Below are 21,353 nucleotides of genomic sequence, written 5' to 3'. Positions count from 1 at the left end.
TATAATTGGTTCGCGGAAACGTACTCTACGTTTTATAAATATATTTCGAAACAACTAGTTAAAATACAATTAAAAATACTTATCAGTCTACTTAATGCATGAATATACTTTATATAGTATATCTTCACGTCGTAATCCAGTAATAGAGTTATCACTATGATAAATCAATTATGGCACACTCCTAGAGAAATGCGTCGTGTAAAACAATCATATCAATTAATGTAAGCTTAGATTTTCGGATGTAATATACTTACTTATTGCTCTCAATAACGATTATTTCGAAGAATATATATATATATATATATATATATATATATATATTTCTTTTTTTTTTTATCCGATAGGAAAATTCTTCCCAAAGCGCGCGAAAGATAATATCAAAAGATATTCAATCAGAGTCATTAGAACATCTTTCTCTATAGATGTAGTAAGATTAGGCCAAACTGCTGCTCTCATCCGAATTAATTATAGTTAATATATACAACAGGATAAATTCGATGAATAACACAGTTTCGTTATCTGCGGATTCTAAAGGACAGTCTCTCTCTTTGCGAACAGAGGTGGACGTAACTTAATTTCTAAAAGATCGCGTTACGTATTTAGTGGTGTGCACGTTGGTGTGCGCGACAGTAAGGACGGCAATTTGATATATAATAGATGGTCGTTCAATGTGGTCGTTGTGTCATAACGTAATTCCCGTAATAACGAGATGAGGCCCTTTAACTTAAGCTGCTTTTTTCTCAGGCCTGTCCTTCTGTCGCTTCCGGATTCACATGTTCATATTCAAAGGCATCATGGGCACGTACTTATCACTAGGTCGGAATTTGTACTGTGAGCATAAGCGATTTGACACAGCCTCTGCGTAGCCATTCCTGCAATAAATTACATGATGAGAATTAAAGTCGAGTGATCGAGTCTCATTGGCAGAAGCAATCTTTATTTCGCAGTCCCGACGAAGCGATTTGCCGGCATTCGAAAAATTAACTCCCACGAGACCCTCACCCGAGGTGTTAGAATAGCTAAATAATGGAAATTAATTGCGACGATACGCCCAATGACCGTCACCAAAGCCGAATATATTGATATAAGCGCTAGAAAAATAAAAAAAAGACGACGCAGTACTCTTTCATTTTTCGTGATTCGTCGTAAAGAACAAAGTAATATCTCGGAAAAATTTCCTCGGTCTCGCTGCGAAGTCCCTAAACATGGCGGAGAAGGTCCTCAGTAGCGGCTTTTGAAATGCACGACTATTCAGCGGTTCTCCTGACAAATAGCTCGTCGCATTCACTAATTCCAAAGCGCAACTAAAATATGTGCATCAGAAACTGATGTATATCGTAAACAATAAAGATTAGTTACAACGATACGAAATTATATGTAAATCATAGCGGTATGTCTAGCTGATCCAATTAAAATAATAAAAACAGTCCTATATATAGGATGATCCGTTTTAAAGGACGCAATTGAGATTTCTCGAAAGCCAAGGCTTTCATTGGGAAATATTTCGTACAAAAGTTTTGTGGCTTCAAAGGGGAAAAAGAGATGGTGACCTTGACTTTGTTATGTAGTCCAAGGTCATTTCAAGGCTATTTCAACTTCATTTTTAGGATCATATAATTTTCTTTAATACAAATCGACTCCTCTGTTCATTCAGCGTATAAAAATACCAGGGTATATTTTTCATTTCTCTTTTGTTAAAAAAAAAGACTATACGATTCCATTAGTAAGATGAAATTGACTCTGAAATGACCTTGAATTACTCACTATACAACTAAGGTCACGGAAGTACATCCCCCTCCGAACCCTGCGACTTTATCCGAAACATTTATTCCTAATTTGCTTTATTTTTTATACATTACGGGCTTCTCAAATTATGTGCCTCATCCTATATATACGTACAAAAATATCCCCAAAAACACAACGCGCAAAACTGGCGGGAAGTAAGATATCAATGCGAATGAACGAAATGATGAGGTCTCAAAGAGACGACAAGATCGTACAAGACGCATACCTTTGCCATTCGGAGCACGGACGTCTCTCTTTGAAGCAGGTAACTTGAATGATATTGAAGAAAAGCGCGCCGATAGTATTCGCCACCTCGGTATTGACATTCTGCAAACACCTGCGAAACTTGGCGTCGCAGTCGCAATGCGAACGAGTAAACGGTGAATTATTGCATATACCATGTATGCATTCTTGCGGCGCTATCGTGAACGGGCAGTGATCGTGCTCCCTGCAGCAGGCATCCTCGGCCGCGTGTTGGCCCAAGTCGTCGTAAGAATCGGCCACGTCACCTGGTCCGCACCACTTGGTACCGGGATATATCAAGCCACTGAACACTTGATTCTGAGAACGAAAAGGAAAAAGGATTTAAACGCACAGTCTATCGTCTACGATCGAATCGAGGCGCGCGACATCGCCTTTTGCGGCAAATTCACCGTGAGATCGTATCCTTGTATATTACTGTCGCATGCAATATGACTGTCCATTCTTCTCGAAACTGACAGTCATAGTACAAAAATGTGAACGAAGTGTGAAAGAAAAGTCGGACGGCACGATTTTCTCGAGAAATCATCCTCCCGAGAAGGAAGATTTCTCGCGCGCCTCACCTTGGCTTTATCCCGCGAAGCCTTGCAGGTCTCCTCGAGATCAGCGACGAGGTTGCTGGACATCTGCCGGACCTTATTGGGGTCCGCTCTGAGGACCATCCTCTGGATGATCCCGCGGTCGTTGTAGAGAGCGCAGAACGGCGCGTCGGCGTGCATCTCCACCATCCTGGACATGGTAGTGTCGGCGACCAGCACGCTCGCCTCGGTCCCCTGGGCCCAGAAGGTCGGCAGCACGAGGATCAGCAACGCGATCATCTGTAAACGACGGAAGGTACGATCGATCGAGCCATCCGGAACGAATCCCGGCAAACGACTGGCGACTGGATTTCGACGAACGACACTGAATGCCGAAAAAGCCCAAGGCCGCGCCGTAGATCGTCCAACCTTCCCTCGTGGGTGTCCCAATCGACGTTGCCGACGAGAGCTCGAGAGCCCGTAAGTGAAGAACGCGGCTTTCGAAAGAAAGAGAAGAAGACTCTCTCGTCGAACAGCTAGCCAAACATCGGATACAAATATTTCCGATCGAGACGATGCTCCATGAAACGTCTTTTTCCCTCTCTCTCTCCCTCCGATCTCGTCAAGGCCGTTATTGATTCAACGTTCAACAAGCGCACGATAATTGTTAGTCGGACTGAATACGCTGCCGTTTCGTCATTATGGAAGCACAGAAGCTGTAATCCCATCTCGCCCGAAGTGACGGGCGCGACGAGGCGCGACGCCTGTATTTTCGCGTCTCATCGCAGCGAAATGCAGCGGGTGATTAAGCGCCGACAGGCGGCTAAGTGATATCATTACGCCCGAACAGGTACGTTTCATTTTAGGAATCGAACCTGGCCCGCAACCTCACCGTTGCTCACAGGCAATGCGCAAGTGCGGCTCGTCCCAATTCAGGCCGATCGCGAAAAGAGAGTACGCGCCCCGAAGGGGACGCGCGAGCGACACAATGTAGGTCAACGAGATTCATTGACGAATTTGTCCTTTGAACCGAGGGATGCCGACCGTAACTAATTCACGCAGTCTGGACGGGTGACCCAGTATATGCCGCACCGGCGCACATTGCTCACTGTGAATCACGATCATCAAATCTGTTTGTCCGTCTCATACTCGCGTCTTCTAGCGCTGGCACAAAATTAATACGCCGGTTCCCTCCGGTGTACTAACGTTAACCCGATTCAACTTCCGTTTCGTAATGGGAGAAACCGCTGTTGTTGAAAACGCATTGTTATTCACAAGGTGAATATGTTGAAAAGTAAATGAAAAGTAACGAAAATATTGTGAAAATTAACCAAAATTAATACGTTAATCGACATTGAAATATAAGATGTGTTATTTTAACACACACGTTGAATATCAATACAACACAAAATGTTGAAATAACGTAAACAATAACGTAAACAATGAAGTTAGCACATGAGTACGTTAAAAATTTAACGCAAAAATTTGCGTGAGCCGTTTAGGACATGCGAAATATGTCAAATTTAACAGAAAATTTCTTACCGCGTACTATCTTCGAATTTCGAATATTTCCGATACTTTATTGAGATTTTCCGGGAAGATAATTAAAAGGATTACATTCGATTCTTAAGTTCCCAGTTTTCCGCCAACGAAAATTCAAAATGTTAGATTAATTTCCTCAAGCAAATATTCTGCAACGAACGTTTCTACATCTAAAACAACGTTTTTCACCTTTAGAAGTTCCTCATCGTTACCTTCAGAAGTTGCAAAGAATACATATATTATTGACTTGTGCGCGTCCTCTGATGTATAACCAACAATGCAGGTCAACGAAGATCGTTCACGAACTTGTCCCTTGAACCTGTGCCGATGTGTGCCAACGGGACAATTTTATTATAAATAGACGCAGTCTGGACGACTGTGGCGTCATACATCTATCCGTCCCGTGCAGTTATCGTTGATTGCTAATCGCGATTATTATCAAATCAGTTCAACCGACCCAAGTGGAAAACCCAACACCGTATGAAGTATGAAAATGCAAAAATATCGCTTATATGGCGTCAGTCGCATCTATGTCCCTATCTTCCGGCGACAATCTTTACAACGATATAAAAAGCACTAGTTTGTATGTTTTATTACCCCGCTATTAAACGATGTAATCTTTAATAACTGCTTTATCGTTTCAGGCAATGCTATATTTTTTTTAATTCTAGCGATAAGGTTTTAGGGGAGCGTGAAGCACGAATGAAAGACGAGAGATAACATGTGAGACACGACAGGTACGAGCAATAAAAGGTGAATATTAGTCAATTTATATATTCTATATATCCACTTTTTTTATTAAAAAAATATTGTTTTCCAAAAAATCCAAAAAATGTATTTTTTTAATAAAAAAGGTGCGCTTTTTATTAATTAGATAAATAGTTTTTTATGAATGCTCAAATTTTTTGAAATTTCCTATCTATTCTTATATTTATATTACAAAAAGTGGAGTTATTTTTGGTGAACACTCGAATTTTTTTTAGATTTTCTATTGTTTTTTCACATTTTTCTTTTGATATAAAACTTCATTTTTTTTAATACAAAAATCCAAAAATTTCATTTTTTAAAAAAACCTTAGCTTTTAAACAAGAAATAGTAGACAAATCGATTCTTAGGGAGAAATTGTATTTATTGAGGTTTCTTTTATATAAAAAAATAAGTTTTGTTTTATAAAATAACACGAGTTAAGACGTATAGGTTGGCTAACTAAATAGTAAGATGTTTTGTAATTTCGATTTCATCGTAGAAATTATTCGAGAGCGTAGCTCAAACCTAACTCGACAGCGATAATGAAAATGCAATCGCATCCAGCTATTTTTGACAGATGATTACCCCTTACGAAAGATATCTTCGGGCTTCGATTCCATGATTTCGAAAGTGAACATGAAAGATTCGAGGATCGAAATATCTATAAATATGCCATGAATAGAACACAGGCGGCACACATGTCTTCAACATTATAATTATGACCATGTTGCTCGTACGATACTTTATACTTTTCCAAGCTTATCCATGTATGCGTAAACTTGGAAATCCCAATAAATTGCGTTTACATTGATCTGCGATTAAAAGTATCCGTTCGAAAACAAGCGAATAACGCTTTCATTAGTGATAATAATAATAATAATAATAATAATAATAATAATAATAATAATAATAGTAATAGTAATAATAATAATAATAAAGTATTGAAGCATATCTAATGCTTCGTATTGATGCCCGGATTAAGTTGATATTAAGGTCGAATTTTGACACCTCCATTAAATCTTTTACATAAGTAACAAATTACGAAATCGGAAGCAGAATTTATTTATTTATGTGCGTGTAATTAAACTTAGAGCCAAACGGCGCCACTAGTGCTCGAAGAGGAAACACCTGCGGTAGTTCGGAGACTTTGTATTCTGGACGCAGCGTTTAGCTTTTAAATTTGGACTACGCTCTGCACTTCTAGTACCGAAGGTCTCGTGTTATTTTTTTATAAAATACGTATATATATATATATATATATATTTTTTTTTTTTTTTTTACCACGCACTCTTCCCACCGGCAGGTTGCGATACGAGCGATGAATACTCGTCGTCGAAAGTAATATGCGACGAAATTCAACCTCGAAAGTGAACCAGTTCTGGCCGATTCGCCGTGTCCCGCTCAGCCGGAGACGCGGTCGCGTAATTCGGGGTGATCGCGGCTGCGAGACTGTGGGACCGGGAAATACACGAATGCGACTGAAAGAAGAAATCCGCTCGGGAACGGATGCGCGTCGGCCACCTACGTCAGTCTAAACTGCGCACCCTCTGTGAGCCACCCCCGTGGCTCCGTCGAGCTCGTTGCTGCAGTGCGTAACGAGCGTGCGAAGAGAAGGGTGCGGCTACATTTCCCCGGTTCGGAGGAAAAATAGAAACGATCGTAAATTTCGCGCGAGTAGCGCTCGATAGTCGTTGAAACGAGATTACGATGAGATTCTGACAGGAAGGTATTTTCATAATCGTGCGATTATTCGTTTAGAATATTATTACGACGAGCGGATTAATGACGGGATATTTGGCGTTCTACGGGAATTATCATGGGTGAAAAGTCAATCGTTATAAAGCAGCCTTACTAGATTGCAAATATAGTAGATATAGAGACGGTTGATAAGTCGAAATAGCGTTATTGAACCAGAATGGCTAATGTCGTGTCGCGGCAACAGGAACACGTCATAGCGCGCGGGTGATTGCTTACATCGCGCGTGCGGAATTTTTTTTCTCTTTTTTTGTTTTTCAGGAAAAGATGAAAAATGTTAAACTTTCCCGCGCGATTTTTTGTCGGTGAAGAAATTGGAAGTGTGACATCCGTATACATTTTAATACGACATGTCGCAGCAATTAAAATGACGTGTTGAAAAACGTTCGCAACGACAGAGCGTTCGTGAAAAATTAACGTGCGAGATTATATTCTCATAAACAAGGCAGCGTTGCTAAAAACGAAAAAAAAAAAAAAATTAAAATGTCAGCTAGTTCCACCACGGAAGAATTATCAAGCGACATTAGAAGCATGCCGATGAGAAAATTCTCCGCAATAAATGAATAAATATTTTCAGGCGTTAATGTTTTTTTTTCTCTTTGAGCGTGCATACCTTGAGAGGTTCGTTATCGATTCGGATCTCGGCGGCGAAATGATATGGGTCGCGCGAGAAAGAAATCTCGAAGACGATTCACACTGTTGCAACCGCGAAATTGGTTTGTCGCCCCTCCAACAGTTGCTATCAGACTGATGGTTCGAACGAGACGTCAGGATGCTAATATCCGCGCACGTATACGAACGCGTGCACCGCTCGCGTTACACACGCATTAGGGGAGAACCTAAATCATCTAACGGCGACGTGTTTATGTGGAGCACCCTCCCCGATAGCGCGATTGATTTTCTCAGATCCATCCGTGAAACTCGTCGGAGAAATTTAGCGTGTGTAGGCGGCTTCACATAGAACTGACTTTTGACATTAAACTTTGTATTGTGGTCTCGGGTTTTCCCTTTCGAAAACTTTGCATAAGAATAAACAGAAATAATTTCGTCCGTGATGTATAGCTTTGCCCGCTTTTTTATAATCTACTTTTATTTTATTAAATCTACTTTTATTTTATTAAATCTTATTTTATTTTTTTTGCCTTGTCTTTATATATATATATATATATATATATATATATATATAATTTCCAGATATTCTATATATATAGGTTGTTCGAAATTTTTCTTTTAATCGCTCGTGGTAAGGTAGAAAGATTAAATTGAGCAGGAAAGTTCTCTATCATTTTTCAAACAACCACGCAAAATTTCGAGTTATTAATTATTGAAAATTATTGAAAACGGCCATAGAGGCTTCTTTAATTGATAACTCAAAAATTTGCGTGTTATTTGCAAAATAGTAAAAGACTTTAGTTCAAAGTGGTCTAATCTAAAGGTATATCCCGAGCAGCACAAATTGATTGGCTAATCATTGCCCAACGTCTAGCTTAGCGACAGGTTCAAGGTGCGAGGTTCAAGGTTCAATGTATTGATGTCTGTCGCAACGGTGTAACAGTTGTCATTTTCTGCTCTGCAGAAAACTTTTCCGCTCAGTTTAACCTGTTTTATCTTCACACGAGCAATTAAAAAAAAAAGTTTCGAGCATGAAACAATATAACAGGAAAAATCAATATGAATCATTAATGATATTCTTGGGTATACGAGAAAATGCGCACACATAATAAATAGGCATTATTCTTAGGAAAAATTTTATTACATATCGAAAGAAATTTTTTTCTTAACATATTAAAAATTATATTAAAACTGAAATATCTTTATTTTTGGTCGTTATAAATTCTATTAATATATATTAATAGAACAGCTAGTAGCGTAGCCCATTTGCGAAAAATGTGCAAAGACAGTATTCATAGCCTAATCTTATACTTGATCTCAAGTTCATCTTCAGATTCTGTGAGAGCCGCTTCACTAGAAACCTGTTCGTTTTAGCTGAACTAGTTAGTTTTAGCTGCGCCGGAACTTCGTTCCTTTTCCTTTCAATGCGAGGTTATACACTTGCTTCACTCTAGAGACAAAAATCTAGTTCGGCCAAAAGGAACAAACATAATACGTGGTATTTAAAAAACAAAAAAGAACTTAACTTGAGATGATTTTAAATATAAGATTTGTAAATATTGTCCGAAAAGACGTCCTATTTTTGTCAAACGTCTTTACATACATATATAAGACGTCTTTCAGAAATTTATGCTGTCTGGGTGCTTTTTTTATTTCAATTTTACATATAGATATCCATTCGGGTTTTGCATATGTTCTTCGATAAAACGACAGAAAGTCATACCGTGAATCATAAGGAGGATCTTAACGGGCCTTAACTATCGTCGCCCACTGCGTCTACGTCTAATCGCCTCAGAATCGCGACTAATGCATGTGTAACGGTATAATAAAAGATTAACGGAATCGTTCGGACGACACTTAAGGGATCCACTCCACCTCGTTGGTCTCGTATTTGTTGCCGATGTACCTAACGTTCGCCGTGACCTCACCGTTTACATTCGTCGGCGACGTCGATGGCGTGTGCTCCTCGGTCCCGGTCAACTTGTGATAAACGTTGCTCCCGGTTTGGGCGATCCACTGGACGCCGTCGCCGATCTTCTCGCCCGCCTTGCGCACCGCGTTGCCGAAGCTCTCGGAGGTGAAGGTATTGGGGTCGACGTTGATGTCCAAGGTGTTGTTGCCCTGCGGGCAGCCCGTCTGCGAGATGATGCTCAGGTCGAACGGATCGACGCCGTATTGGCTCAGTCTCTGACGTATCTTGTCCACCTGGGCCTGATCCAACATCCGGCTCCTCGAGAGGATCGTCGCGCTCTGCCGATGGGCGAACGCCAGTTTCTGGCAGGTGAATATGCCGGCGTAATTGTCATAGTCCGTCATGAATATCACGTGGGACGCGGTCCCGGCCACACCTGAATCGCAAAATATTACCTCAGTTACGCAACCTGCGGAAACCCTAACTTGCAATCCGTCGTCGCTCGCGGACAAGCAATTAGCAAAGAGTACAGGAGAGTACGAGTCGACGAAGCGTAGAACGTAAGCTCCACCGCACTCCTCCCGAGCTAATGTCCTGTCATTTGCAGCAGATTCGCAGGAGGAAGCTCGGGATGTATACTTCGTAGACGAAATTGAAATCTCCGCGTAAGGAATTATCATACATAGCGATCCTCCCATCCCGGCCGATTATATTTTCTTTCCATGCAACTCTCCTCCCTCTTACCTCGCGGGATAAACTGTTTCGTGGAAAAAATAAAAATAAATAAAAAACAAAAAGAACCCAAGAAATGATTCCGACGTTCGTTCGTTCGAGGGACACTCACTAAGGGGGAAACGGACTTCCATGCGTCCCGGAGTGCTGGGCTCCGGCACGCTCAGCTCGCCGGTGTAGTGATACTCGTGCTTCAATGACGTAAGACCTGCAACACAAACGTATCGCACAATTACGGATAATTCATCCCACTTGCCGGACGTTTATCCCATTGACTCCTCTTTATGACCGTCGAATGGGTCCTGCGCGTTCGCAGAAGACGAGCCGTCCTCCCTTTCCTTCGCCCGCGACTATCCTCGTGCGATTCCTCGATCGCGCTTACCTAAGATCGGGTGGTCCGAGTCCTGCGTTAACAGGTACTCGCCCGGCTCCTCGCCCCGCGTGTAGTTGTAGGTGATGCACTTGCTGGCGGTCGACGTTTTCTGGATGACGTACCATATGCCCAGGAACTGAAAATTTACATCGAGCCGATTACGATTAAGCGAGCGAGACCAATTGCGTAATTGAGGAGGAATTGCGTATCAGCGAGGCGATTCGACTCAAAGTTGATATCTGATGCCGCCCGGATGCGAACGTTGCGAATGACTGAGAAATATTTTGCGAAACCGTGTCCCGAGGTGTTATTGCAAATATATAATCCCGTGATGATTATTCATCTATTTCGTCTTACCCGGCTCATTTGGAAGCCCTGCATAGGCTCGACGACGGGACAGGAGCCCATGTGATACGTGTGACCTTGCGCAAAAGCGAAGCACGCCGCCAATGCCAAGAACCAGGTCAGGGACTGCATCTTCTGAAAGAAACAAGAGATCGATATAGCTCGGACGGCGATTCGAATGTACGCACAGATCGAAGTCGACCGGTTTTTCTGGAATTCTCCGATATGAAATATCTGTATTGATGAACGAATGTCTGTTCACGCATGTATTTTCAAGTTTCCGATAACGCACGGGTTAGTAACGGGTGTTTCCCCGTGATGTGTCGGAACGCATTTTCCGTGGAAATGTCGCGTGGAAGGAAGGATAATTGTAAATCGGGTCAACGCTCGACGTAGATGTTCGAAAAAGAAAGAAACGCATCGTTGACGCTACGCGTTCTATCGATCTGCCCGGATAATTTAAATCTTACGCACAATGTAAAAAGCTCATTATACGATTAATTATACGATCAATCAATACGATTATGTATTAATTAATACGATAATTAATACGATATATGAACAATATTATACTCATAATAAATTAAAATACATTTAAAAAAGGGGACTATGTATACGGTAAGTAATAAATAAAGTAACAGTACGATTCGGCAAGAGTGTTGCTTGGCGACGAAATGCGTTATATATTCAAAAAGTAATGAATAACGTGGAACGGACTTTATCCTCGACGCAATAGCGAAGTATTTCGACGGGAGTAGTGACGTATACCTTTTTGTTTTAACGTGACTTCCTGTTCCCTACGTAACAATTTGCGCTCAGCACTCGCCGCACTCGGCAAGTTAAACGATCCTATAAACTCGCGTGCACAAACGTGATCTTGGATTTCAAGTACGACCGGTGGAACATGAATCACCCGCATCGGACACACGCGTCACGGATCAAAGACCTCTGAGTTTGTAATTGTATGCTCGTCTAAATAGCGAGTATACGGCACATCCGTCGTCGGCTTTACCTCTTATTTTATACAATACCACGAAAGCAGGCACGATGATATAAGATTAAAATCGACCCGCGCGACCTATCGTTCCGCGCGTCGCGAGAAATATTTTCTCTCTTCGAATACACGCGCAAATCAATCGTCATCTTTGCTCTTGCTTGCACAACAAATTCCATTAAACGCGCGATCAGGAATTTACTTCGCGGAAAGAGATCGTTTTTCCGGTTTCTGTTTTTTTATTTTTTTTTATTAAAAAGATTTCTACTATCGGTAAAATTTGATAATTTGTATAAATATCGATAAATGTCGTTACATTCGATAATTTATCGCGAATAAAGCAGAGAATATTCTTTGTTCTTCGAATGCGTGTAAGAACGAAGCGAGACGCACAGAAAACAAGCGGATAGAGGCTCAAATAAAGATGCGACGTATATGCAGCAGCTTACAGCTTCATGTTGCGAAGGATAAGATAAACGATTCACGCGCTAAGAGAGGAAATATCGGAGCTACAAAAGCCGGAGAACTGCGTACTCACTGTAGAAGTTGTTGCCAGTCTGTATGCTCGTATGCTATAAACAGAAGTTTCAATGGAGAGACGGACTTTATGTGGCCGGTACCCCACTCTCTCGCACCAATTACAGAACACGCATACATTCACAGAGGTATATTATACTAACGAATACCAGGACGCAGGATGTACCGTTGCTCTCCACGAATCAGTCAGCGCCATGATTCATTTCTCCTCTTTGTGATAAATCCAGTATCTCGAAAATAAGTGTACACATCGGACGTATGTACATTTAGCTTCAAAATATGGACTTGAACTTTATTTCCTTCGATGCAATTTGGAACGCAGCCAACGATCCAATGAGAGAACTTAATTTCTGGGAACGAATGAAAAACAAGTATTCCTATTGGGCCATCAGCTACGTTCCCCAACTGCAACAGGAAAAAATGTCCCAGCCATATTGAAACTAAATATGTACTATCTTTCTCCTTCTCTTTTTCTCTTACTCTTCAAGAAAGTCTGGGATTCTCGTTATTATAACATTCGGTTGAATAGATAAGTGCGATGACGCATCAAGGGCACGTAACGATATCAAATATTTCTGAGAATCACTGATTTAACATGTAAGATATGAAAGTTTCGTTTACTCTTCTCAAGATTCGATCCAATTTGAATAACTCTGTGATGGTATGTACGTAACAGACTATGTGATTTTATGGTTCTTTACTGTCTATATAGTACGATAGCATTTTTACGTAAAAATAATTCGACTGAAATTAAATTAAACTTAAACTCAATCTAGTAGGATTCCCATTTATGATTATAAATTATAACGCAAAAAAATAAGGCGGAAATTATATGATCAGATTTTACAATTGGTATAATTTATTAATCGTATATAAGTTATTCGCAAGAGTTGAGACGCTTAATCGGTCCTTTCATTAAAAGAAAGTGTAAAAAGATGTGTACAAGATATCATGTGTCAGGTTGCATAGCAAGTTAAATATAAAAGCAAATAAAACACGAGTTCGAACACACATATAACGTTAAATATGTTCACTGAAGTATGTGAACTAATGGAATATAAAATAATGTATGGAATTGGAGTTATCAATTAAAACACTACATAGAGCAAGTTCTTCTTAGGTGATTAAAACTTACAATAACTATCATCGTCATACAATAACTATCAGGATCGTACAATAACTATCATCATCGAATGAAGGTTTTTTTTATTACGAAATATTCTCATGAAATGATAGCTTTCGCCATGTTATGCAGCTGGTATTTTGCATTTATCTAAATCATTAAAATAGGGATGCTTCAGTGCAGCTCGTGCAGATATTCTGTACACAGGATCATACTTAAGCATAGACTGTAACAAATCTAGCCCGTGCGAATCCAAATTCTTTACTTGCGACTCCAAATTATTCGTCATCCAATTCGGGAACGTCGCTTTATAATCCGACAGCTGTGTGACTCCTGGCCAAATCTCTTCTGTAGGTGTCCTCAGTATTCTGCGAAACACCACTGTCGTTATTCGCTTCCGTAAGGGTGACAATATCTCTGAATGACAGTTTATAAAAATATCACCTGAATATCCTAAACAGCTGGTCTATCTCACTGTCTCCCTGGAACAATGGCTTTTTGGTTGTCATCTCTGCAAAAATACATCCGATACTCCATATATCAATCGCACAGGAATATCTAGTAGCTCCAAGCAGAATTTCAGGCGCTCTGTACCACAATGTCACTACTTCGTGTGTGTATATTCTAACTGGGATCCCAAACGCTCTTCCTAATCCGAAGTCTGCCACTTTAATAACTCCAGTTTTGTCAATCAGCAAATTCTGCGGCTTTAAGTCACGATGTAATATTCTGCGCTTGTGACAAAACAGAATGGCACGTGTGATCTAAAACAATAAGCTTCTATATTGATATTACTATACTATCTCAGTTTTCTTAGAGAGTAAAAATTTCAGATTGTATAATTTTATAATACAAACAGAAAAAAGAGTTAGCTCTCAATCAGCTAAAAACTGGTTCCCACATGTAAAAATTAGTTTTATTTTCTCAGTGTAGTTTGGAACACAGCCAATGGTTCAACGAGAGAACTTAACTTTCTGGGAATGAATGAGAAACAAGTCTTATTGAGCTATCATCTATGTTCCATGCAATATACAACTCAAACTTAATTTTTTTTGTCCCCGTACTTAGTTTTTAGTCTCCACAACTAGATCAGGTAAATTTCATTCATTATATGAACAGCTAATTCGTTTCCTCCATGTATTTATGTATATCATAATATTAACATATGTAACGAGACAAATGAAATATCAATTCATTTAAATGAAGAATATTTAAAAACCTTTGTGTATACAAACCTGAAATAAATATGACTTGACCATTTCTGGTTCCATTAGCTTGTTGCCTAAAGTATCCATGTATTTCTTCAGGTCCATAGTCAGGTACTCGAAAATAAGATACAGTTTTGCTTCCTCCATTAATACATCAATTAAACTCACAACGTTCGGATGATTCAATTCCTTAAGTAATGAAATCTCCCTGATAGCGGTTGATGGTATTCCTTCATCGTCGCCTTCTAGACGAATTTTCTTCATAGCTACAATCTCTCCAGTCTTTTTGTGTTTTCCTTTATATACCACTCCATATGTGCCTAAAGAACATTGAAATTTGTAAGCATTATATCATGTTCACACTATTGAAATCATCGAGTCATCTACTTATAAGAACTGAAGGCTGATTGTTCCACCTTCCGATATATTTATCTATCTAAATTTATCCAACATATAAATATTTAAAGAACGTGTTCATATGGTAATAAACTACAAGAATATGAAAAAATTACTGGTATACTAACTAGCGGTTGAAGAACTCGATCAAAGAGCAATAATATACCAATCATTTTTCATATTCTTGTAGTTTATTTCTGCATGGGGATGGAATGTTCTTCAGATATTTGTCCATTAGATAAAGTTTACTCGAACATAAACAACCTGATATCTATTTAATTAAAGTATTTTTTCATCTTACTACAAATACACGAGCAAAACATGTAAAATGCTCGAAAACTGGATGCATGGTGGAAAGTTGGCCCTCATTTATTATAGCTATGTTACAAATAATATGTGTACGCGATTGGTATGACTTTTCGACAACAATTTAATTGCTACTGAAGAGAGACAGACAAATACTTCCTGATTTTACAATGAAACGAGCAATTGGCGACAGAATTGTCGTAGTTTCCCTGTGTGCTCACCTTCCCCGATTTTCTCAATTTTTATATAATTCTCCATTTACGCGTGATGATAGAAAGAGACCTGTAGTGATAAACTGTCTCAATGCCGTTCGACGGGGCTTCGCACGACTTTTTACACGTGCACAAGGCCAGTCCTAGCGTCTCTCACAAACTTCGCCAAGTGTCGCCCATAACGTAACGAATAAATTTAAATCAAACGCACGCCGTGTTTGGTTCCTTTTAGCTGAATGTTGTGCCAGTGTCGCCAGGCCGTTTCGAAGATTATCCCCTAACGTATATATTTTCAGATCCTCTAAAAATCCCTAGGCCGTTATTCATAGCCGGATCGTACATCTTAAGGTTTATCTTCAGATGTTCTGCGGCTCATTTCATTGGCTACGAAACATCTGAAGATGAATTCAAGACGGTCTCACGTGTAAGACTCGATTATGGTGGGATTTGGTCTCCGTTGACCATCGGCTACATCGATTGGACGACACTAGAAAATCACCAGATCACGTCTGGTTGTGGTTGGTGGTGGCCAATTGCAACGTGGTCAAACGGGATCCTTCCTTCCAAGACTGTCATGTGAATTTGTCACTAGCGACTGGTTTTCTATTTAAAAACTCTCTTTTAACAACCTAAAGTCGACATAGATGGCGCATAATCCTAACCCTGAGCCAGATCAAAGAACTGAACTGCGACGCTTAGTTTTGTTTTCACAGTCGGTCGTAGTATGCATGTCGGTATATTTTTCAACGATGGACAAAATCGAGTATCGTTCCGTGATTAAATTTTTGAATCTAAAAGGGGAGACCTCGAAGGAAATCAAAGCCCAGTTGGATTTCGTTTACGGTGACTCCGCTCCTTCGTTTACAACGGTTAAAGTTTGGGTCGCCCAATTTAAGCGTGGCCGTACCAGCGTGTTCGATGATGAACGTTCGGGTCGCCCAAAAACCGCAACGAATGATGCAATGATCGACAAAGTGCATCAAGTCGTGCTGGATGATCAGAGACTGAAAGTCAGAGAGATAGCAAGTGCCGTAGGCATATCCGCCGAACGTGTGTTGAAAATATTGAGTGAAGATTTGGGTATGAGGAAGCTTACCGGGCGATGGGTGCCGCGTCTGCTGACATTGGACGAAAAACGCATTCGACACAACATTTCGAAGGAGTGTTTGGACCGGTTCCAGCGGGATACTACGGATTTCTTGCGTCGATTCGTGACTGTTGACAAAATATGGATCCACCGGTACACACCCGAGAGCAAGAAACAGCCGAAACGGTGGACCTTGGCGGAGAAACCTGTCCCGAAGAAGGCGAAGACGTCCCATTCGGCCGGAAAAGTCATGACGACCGTTTTTTGGGATAGCCATGGCGTATTGCTCGTCGATTACCTTCAGAAAGAGAAAACCATCACTGGCGAGTATTACGCATCATTGTTGGAACGTTTGGACGAAGAAATCGCGAAAAAACGACCGTATTTGGAAAAGGAAAGAGTGCTTCTTCACCAGGACGACGTGCAAGTCCCCACGTCTGCAATCGCCATGGCCAAACTACACGAGTTAGGCTACGAATTGCTCCCTCATCCTCCGTATTCACCTGATCTAGCCCCCTGCAGCTTCTTTCTGTTCTCGAACATGAAGAATTGGCTGACAGGGAAAACATTCACGACTGTCGACGAAATGACTGCTGCTGTGAATGACTATTTTGCAGGATTTGACCAAACTTACTTTACCGATGGAATAAAAGGGCTGGAAAAGAGATGGACCACATGCATAAAGTTAAAGGGAGACTACATTGAAGTATAGAATCGATTTTGCTCAAAAATATAAGTTTCAGTTTTGTGAAACTTGTCAAACAACCCTTGTATTTATTTTCTCTCTTTTATGTATTATCTTCTGCCGGATGCTGCCATTGAATACACCATCGGCTGCATTCCAAATTACATCAAAAAGAGAAAATACTTAAATAGTATTGAAACTAAGGTTGTGTTTGGAAAGCGCATTCTCAGTGTTATTGCATCATTCTATCCTTGTTTTATGTCCAATGAGCGATAAAGATAGCAGCCCAAATGTACATAACGGACTGATACGTAATTGTTTTTTATTCTGCACTCTGCTCGAGATAAGACCGTGTCTCTTAATTTACACAGTATGATGGAATTTACAAAGGAGTTCGATTAATTTAGTTGAAATTATAATTGCACGCAGTTCAATGAGATTCAAATTCAAAGCCAGTGTAATAGTAAATAATGGATAGTGCGTCTTATGATCTTTAATTTTCTGTGAAATATATATCATTGATGCATCATACAAAAATCACACAGTAACATTTGAATTTTATGCAAGCGCAAATCTTTTTTATCAATTATATATATTCGAAATATGCATTTCTCAAAACTGATTTTGTTGCTAAAGTAAAAAATATTTATTTGAAGTACAAAATATCGTGAAGTACATCGTGTACGAGTTCTTATGATTAAGTAACGCCAAGTTCTTCCGAAAGTATATGTATTTTCTACCAAGGCATTTATGNAAAGGACTTTTAAACCCTTTTCATTCAAAACCAGTGTATATGGTATATCTGAACTCTACTGGCAAACTTACAGGACAGATTCTATATTGAAAAATAAATAAAAAAAACCATTGGTCGCGATAAGCGGGTTAAAAATGCTAATACTTTTTTATAAAAGAATATGTTTAGTTACTTATTTGTACAATATAATTTAATAAATAAAATAAAATTTTTTTCAACTAAGATTGCGGCAGCTATTATTTTAGAAACTAAACGTTAGAAGTATTTATTAAGACGTTTTCATTTTTTTTTTATGTAGAATCTATTCCGTGAGTTTGTCGATGAAGTTTGAATACATTCTGTATAGAAAGGTACATGTGGGATATTATGTGTCAAATTATATAATGAAGCAAACTATATAAATATAAAAGCAAGTACAAACACGAGTTTGACACATAACATTAACTATAATCACTGAAAAGTGAACCGATAAAATACTGAGTAACGTATGGAACGGGCATTATCAATTAAGGCCTGGATTCTGAATTTTTATTGATAAAAATGCCTTTAAAAGTGGACTTAGAAACTATCTAATTGATTGAGGAGCTACATTTAAGGCACTTTTATTAACAAAAAAGTTCAGAATATGAGCTTAAAATTCTCCATAGAGCAAATTCTCTCTGGACAATGAAAATATATCGAACAAATTCTGGTCTCTTCCAGATGGCTTTTGTGTCGTGTTACGCCGCCGGTATTTCACACATATCTATATCATTGAAATAAGGATGCTGCAATGCTGCTCGTGCGGATATTCTGTACACAGGATCATATTTAAGCATCGACTGTAACAAATCTAGACCACACGCATCCAAATGCTTAACATGCAACTCCAAATTATTTGTCATCCAATTCGGAAACGTTGCTTTATAATCCGACAGCTGTGTGACTCCTGGCCAAATCTCTTCTGTTGGTGTTCTCAGTATTCTGCAAAATATCACTGTCGTTATTCGCTTCCTCAAGGGTGACAATAGCTCTCGATAATGATCACTTTATGAAAATTTCTTTTACCGGAATATTCTAAAGAGCTGATCTATCTCACTGTCTCCCTGGAACAATGGTTTTTTAGTAGTCATCTCTGCAAAAATACATCCAATACTCCACATATCGATTGCACAGGAATATCTAGTAGCACCAAGAAGAATCTCAGGTGCTCTATACCATAACGTCACCACTTCATGCGTATATATTCTAACTGGAATCCCAAATGCTCTTCCTAATCCAAAATCCGCCACTTTAATAACCCCTTTTCTGCCAATCAGCAAATTCTGCGGCTTTAAGTCGCGATGTAATATCCTGCGCTTGTGGCAAAACAATATGGCACGTATGATCTAAAACAATAGGCTCTTGTAACGATATTACTATATTACCAATTTTTACAAATTTCATATTAATGATATCGTAATATTTATATATGCGTCACAATATATGGCCCGTTCTTTATGGCTGAACTGACTGCACCAATTCAAGGAATTTACATACACATTGAAACATCTGAAATATACGGGTGAGATTTTCATGCTTCAGTGTGCGTAAATTTCTTGAATTAATAGAGCTAGTTCTGTAAAAAAAAAAAACGGACCAATAATGTTAACAGGCATAACAAGACGAGTGCAACATCACTGAAATAAGGATTGTTTTAAAATCTCTTTTTCGTATATACAAACCTGAAATACATATGACTTGATCAGTTGTGGGTCCATTAGCTTGTTGCCTAAACTATCCATGTATTTCTTCAGATCCATAGTTAAATACTCAAATATAAGATACAATTTTGATTCTTCCATTAAGACATCCATTAAATTCACAATGTTCGGATGATTCAATTCCTTAAGTAATGAAATCTCTCTGATAGCGGTTGATGGTATCCCTTCATCGTCACCTTCTAGACGAATTTTCTTCATAGCCACAATTTCTCCGGTCTTTTTGTGTTTTCCTTTATATACCACTCCATATGTACCTAAAGTACATTGAGATTTATATGTATTATATACTTTATATTATTAAATTTTATATTATTGATTTATATATATTATATATTTCATATTATTGATCAAATCATCTATTCATAAGATTTGTGTATAAATGTAACCAAGTATAATTATTCTTCAAGTATAGATGAGACAAACCTAATGTCCATTTAATAAGAATATTTCTTTATTTTATCACAAATACACAACACAAACATACAAAAGCACAATATATACAGTGTGAAAGAACTTGATGTATGATAAGAATGTAAAGTACATGTCCTTTATTCATTTCTTAAACTTTAACTATATCAGATACTCTATTGTTGTGCTATTCGACAATTAAATCACTGTTGATGAAAAGTCAATAAACATAGCTTAATTTTACACACGGTAAAACACTGGCGATTAGCAACAGAATTATCACGGATCCCCCCATGTGCTCACCTTCTCCGATTTTCTCGATTTTTATGAAATCTTCCATTGTACGTAATGACAGAGAGGTTACCCGGTAAGGGCTTTGTATACAAATTGCTGCAATTATAAATGTAAGAGATGTAAGTTAAAACTGAAGGGCCAATCAGATTATTGCTTTAGGTTTGTATATTCTAGAAGAAAATAAAACGGAGACTCGAACCTCGAGTCATTCGTAACTATTCGTATATGTAACTTGCGAGTGATATCCATTGAACGTACACTCGGTCACAGAAAGGTTGCAACAGTTTTGTTTCTCATATTTCGGAACACACCAAAATTATGACGAAGCGAACCTATGAATTGACGATCATGCGCAATAAGTGATCTGACAGCTATCAAGTGGCGACTCTTAACGGAGGGTTCTAGAACTAAATTACAGAAATAACGGGTCTAATAATTCCGAAAACCCGTTATTTCTGTAATGAATATCTTATTAATGTAACAGGTTTATGGAATTATTAGACCCGTTATTTCTGTAATTTAGTTCCAGAACTTCCGCTACGAGTCGCCACTATACTTAATAAGAAACCGAGGTCGTGATATGACTAACCGATTGTCACATGGCACACGGTTGAATTCATTCGTGAATTAAAAGCTAGGTATAAGAATTAGCCTCTGGTAACTTGCAGTTGAGACATGAATAAGACAAGACCTTGAAACTTTACCGAATGCAGGATATAATCAGGCTGTAATCATTAATCATTTTAATCATAATTAAAATTTAAATGATAAGTAAATGGGAATAGTGCCATGGAGCCGGACGTACTTTTTATTTCTCAAGTAGTTCAAATCGTTTTGAAACGGAATATGCAAAATATATTTGTCCGTATATTATATTCAATTATATTCTTGGCAAAATTTAGCAGCGAAAATCTTTCATGCACAACACACGTAAATTGATAATAACCAAGTAAATCATTGATAAAAACACGGATTATAACGAAATTAAAAGAAACAAAATCAAGATTTCTGAAGGAGACACGCTA

General features: G+C 38.9%; 5 protein-coding genes across 7 annotated transcripts; 1 reads left to right on the top strand and 4 right to left on the bottom strand.

The window, feature by feature from the left end:
- Positions 1 to 304: 304 nt before the first annotated feature.
- LOC106750467 (acidic phospholipase A2 PA4) lies at positions 305 to 7,633 on the bottom strand. The gene is made up of 4 exons (XM_014630841.1): positions 7,222 to 7,633; positions 2,610 to 2,864; positions 2,012 to 2,346; positions 305 to 872 (listed from the first exon to the last, which is right to left on the bottom strand). The coding sequence occupies exons 2-4, from the start codon at positions 2,862 to 2,864 to the stop codon at positions 770 to 772; spliced, it is 693 nt and encodes a 230-aa protein (XP_014486327.1). The 5' UTR covers positions 7,222 to 7,633; the 3' UTR covers positions 305 to 769.
- Positions 7,634 to 8,400: 767 nt separating this feature from the next.
- Positions 8,401 to 12,220, bottom strand: LOC106750463 (apolipoprotein D-like). 2 transcript variants are annotated; one of them, XM_014630831.1, is made up of 5 exons: positions 12,115 to 12,220; positions 10,595 to 10,717; positions 10,247 to 10,373; positions 9,977 to 10,072; positions 8,401 to 9,568 (listed from the first exon to the last, which is right to left on the bottom strand). In XM_014630831.1, the coding sequence occupies exons 2-5, from the start codon at positions 10,712 to 10,714 to the stop codon at positions 9,078 to 9,080; spliced, it is 834 nt and encodes a 277-aa protein (XP_014486317.1). In that variant the 5' UTR covers positions 10,715 to 10,717; positions 12,115 to 12,220; the 3' UTR covers positions 8,401 to 9,077. The 2 variants fall into 2 exon arrangements, with proteins under 2 accessions (XP_014486317.1, XP_014486318.1); XM_014630832.1 differs by lacking the exon at positions 12,115 to 12,220 and adding an exon at positions 11,351 to 11,447.
- Positions 12,221 to 12,914: 694 nt separating this feature from the next.
- LOC106750462 (cyclin-dependent kinase 1-like) lies at positions 12,915 to 15,569 on the bottom strand. Its single transcript, XM_014630830.1, has 4 exons — positions 15,368 to 15,569; positions 14,472 to 14,764; positions 13,681 to 14,000; positions 12,915 to 13,604 (listed from the first exon to the last, which is right to left on the bottom strand). Exons 1-4 carry the CDS (start codon positions 15,402 to 15,404, stop codon positions 13,361 to 13,363), a joined length of 894 nt encoding a protein of 297 aa, XP_014486316.1. The 5' UTR covers positions 15,405 to 15,569; the 3' UTR covers positions 12,915 to 13,360.
- Positions 15,570 to 16,107: 538 nt separating this feature from the next.
- Positions 16,108 to 17,157, top strand: LOC106750416 (histone-lysine N-methyltransferase SETMAR-like). Its single transcript, XM_014630744.1, has one exon. The coding sequence runs from the start codon at positions 16,108 to 16,110 to the stop codon at positions 17,155 to 17,157; it is 1,050 nt and encodes a 349-aa protein (XP_014486230.1).
- A 759-nt stretch (positions 17,158 to 17,916) lies between these two features.
- Positions 17,917 to 20,715, bottom strand: LOC106750419 (cyclin-dependent kinase 1-like). 2 transcript variants are annotated; one of them, XM_014630748.1, is made up of 5 exons: positions 20,528 to 20,715; positions 20,338 to 20,424; positions 19,588 to 19,880; positions 18,932 to 19,251; positions 17,917 to 18,847 (listed from the first exon to the last, which is right to left on the bottom strand). In XM_014630748.1, exons 1-5 carry the CDS (start codon positions 20,535 to 20,537, stop codon positions 18,604 to 18,606), a joined length of 954 nt encoding a protein of 317 aa, XP_014486234.1. In that variant the 5' UTR covers positions 20,538 to 20,715; the 3' UTR covers positions 17,917 to 18,603. The 2 variants fall into 2 exon arrangements, with proteins under 2 accessions (XP_014486234.1, XP_014486235.1); XM_014630749.1 differs by having other exon boundaries at positions 20,587 to 20,714.
- Between the last annotated feature and the right edge of the window lie 638 nt (positions 20,716 to 21,353).

Source organism: Dinoponera quadriceps, unplaced genomic scaffold, assembly GCF_001313825.1.
Source record: "Dinoponera quadriceps isolate SergipeBrazil2010 unplaced genomic scaffold, ASM131382v1 scaffold5784, whole genome shotgun sequence".
In the NCBI taxonomy this organism is placed as follows: domain Eukaryota; kingdom Metazoa; phylum Arthropoda; class Insecta; order Hymenoptera; family Formicidae; genus Dinoponera; species Dinoponera quadriceps.
The sequence above is the reverse complement of the archived record's forward strand: the minus strand, read 5'-3'. Positions and strand labels throughout refer to the sequence as shown.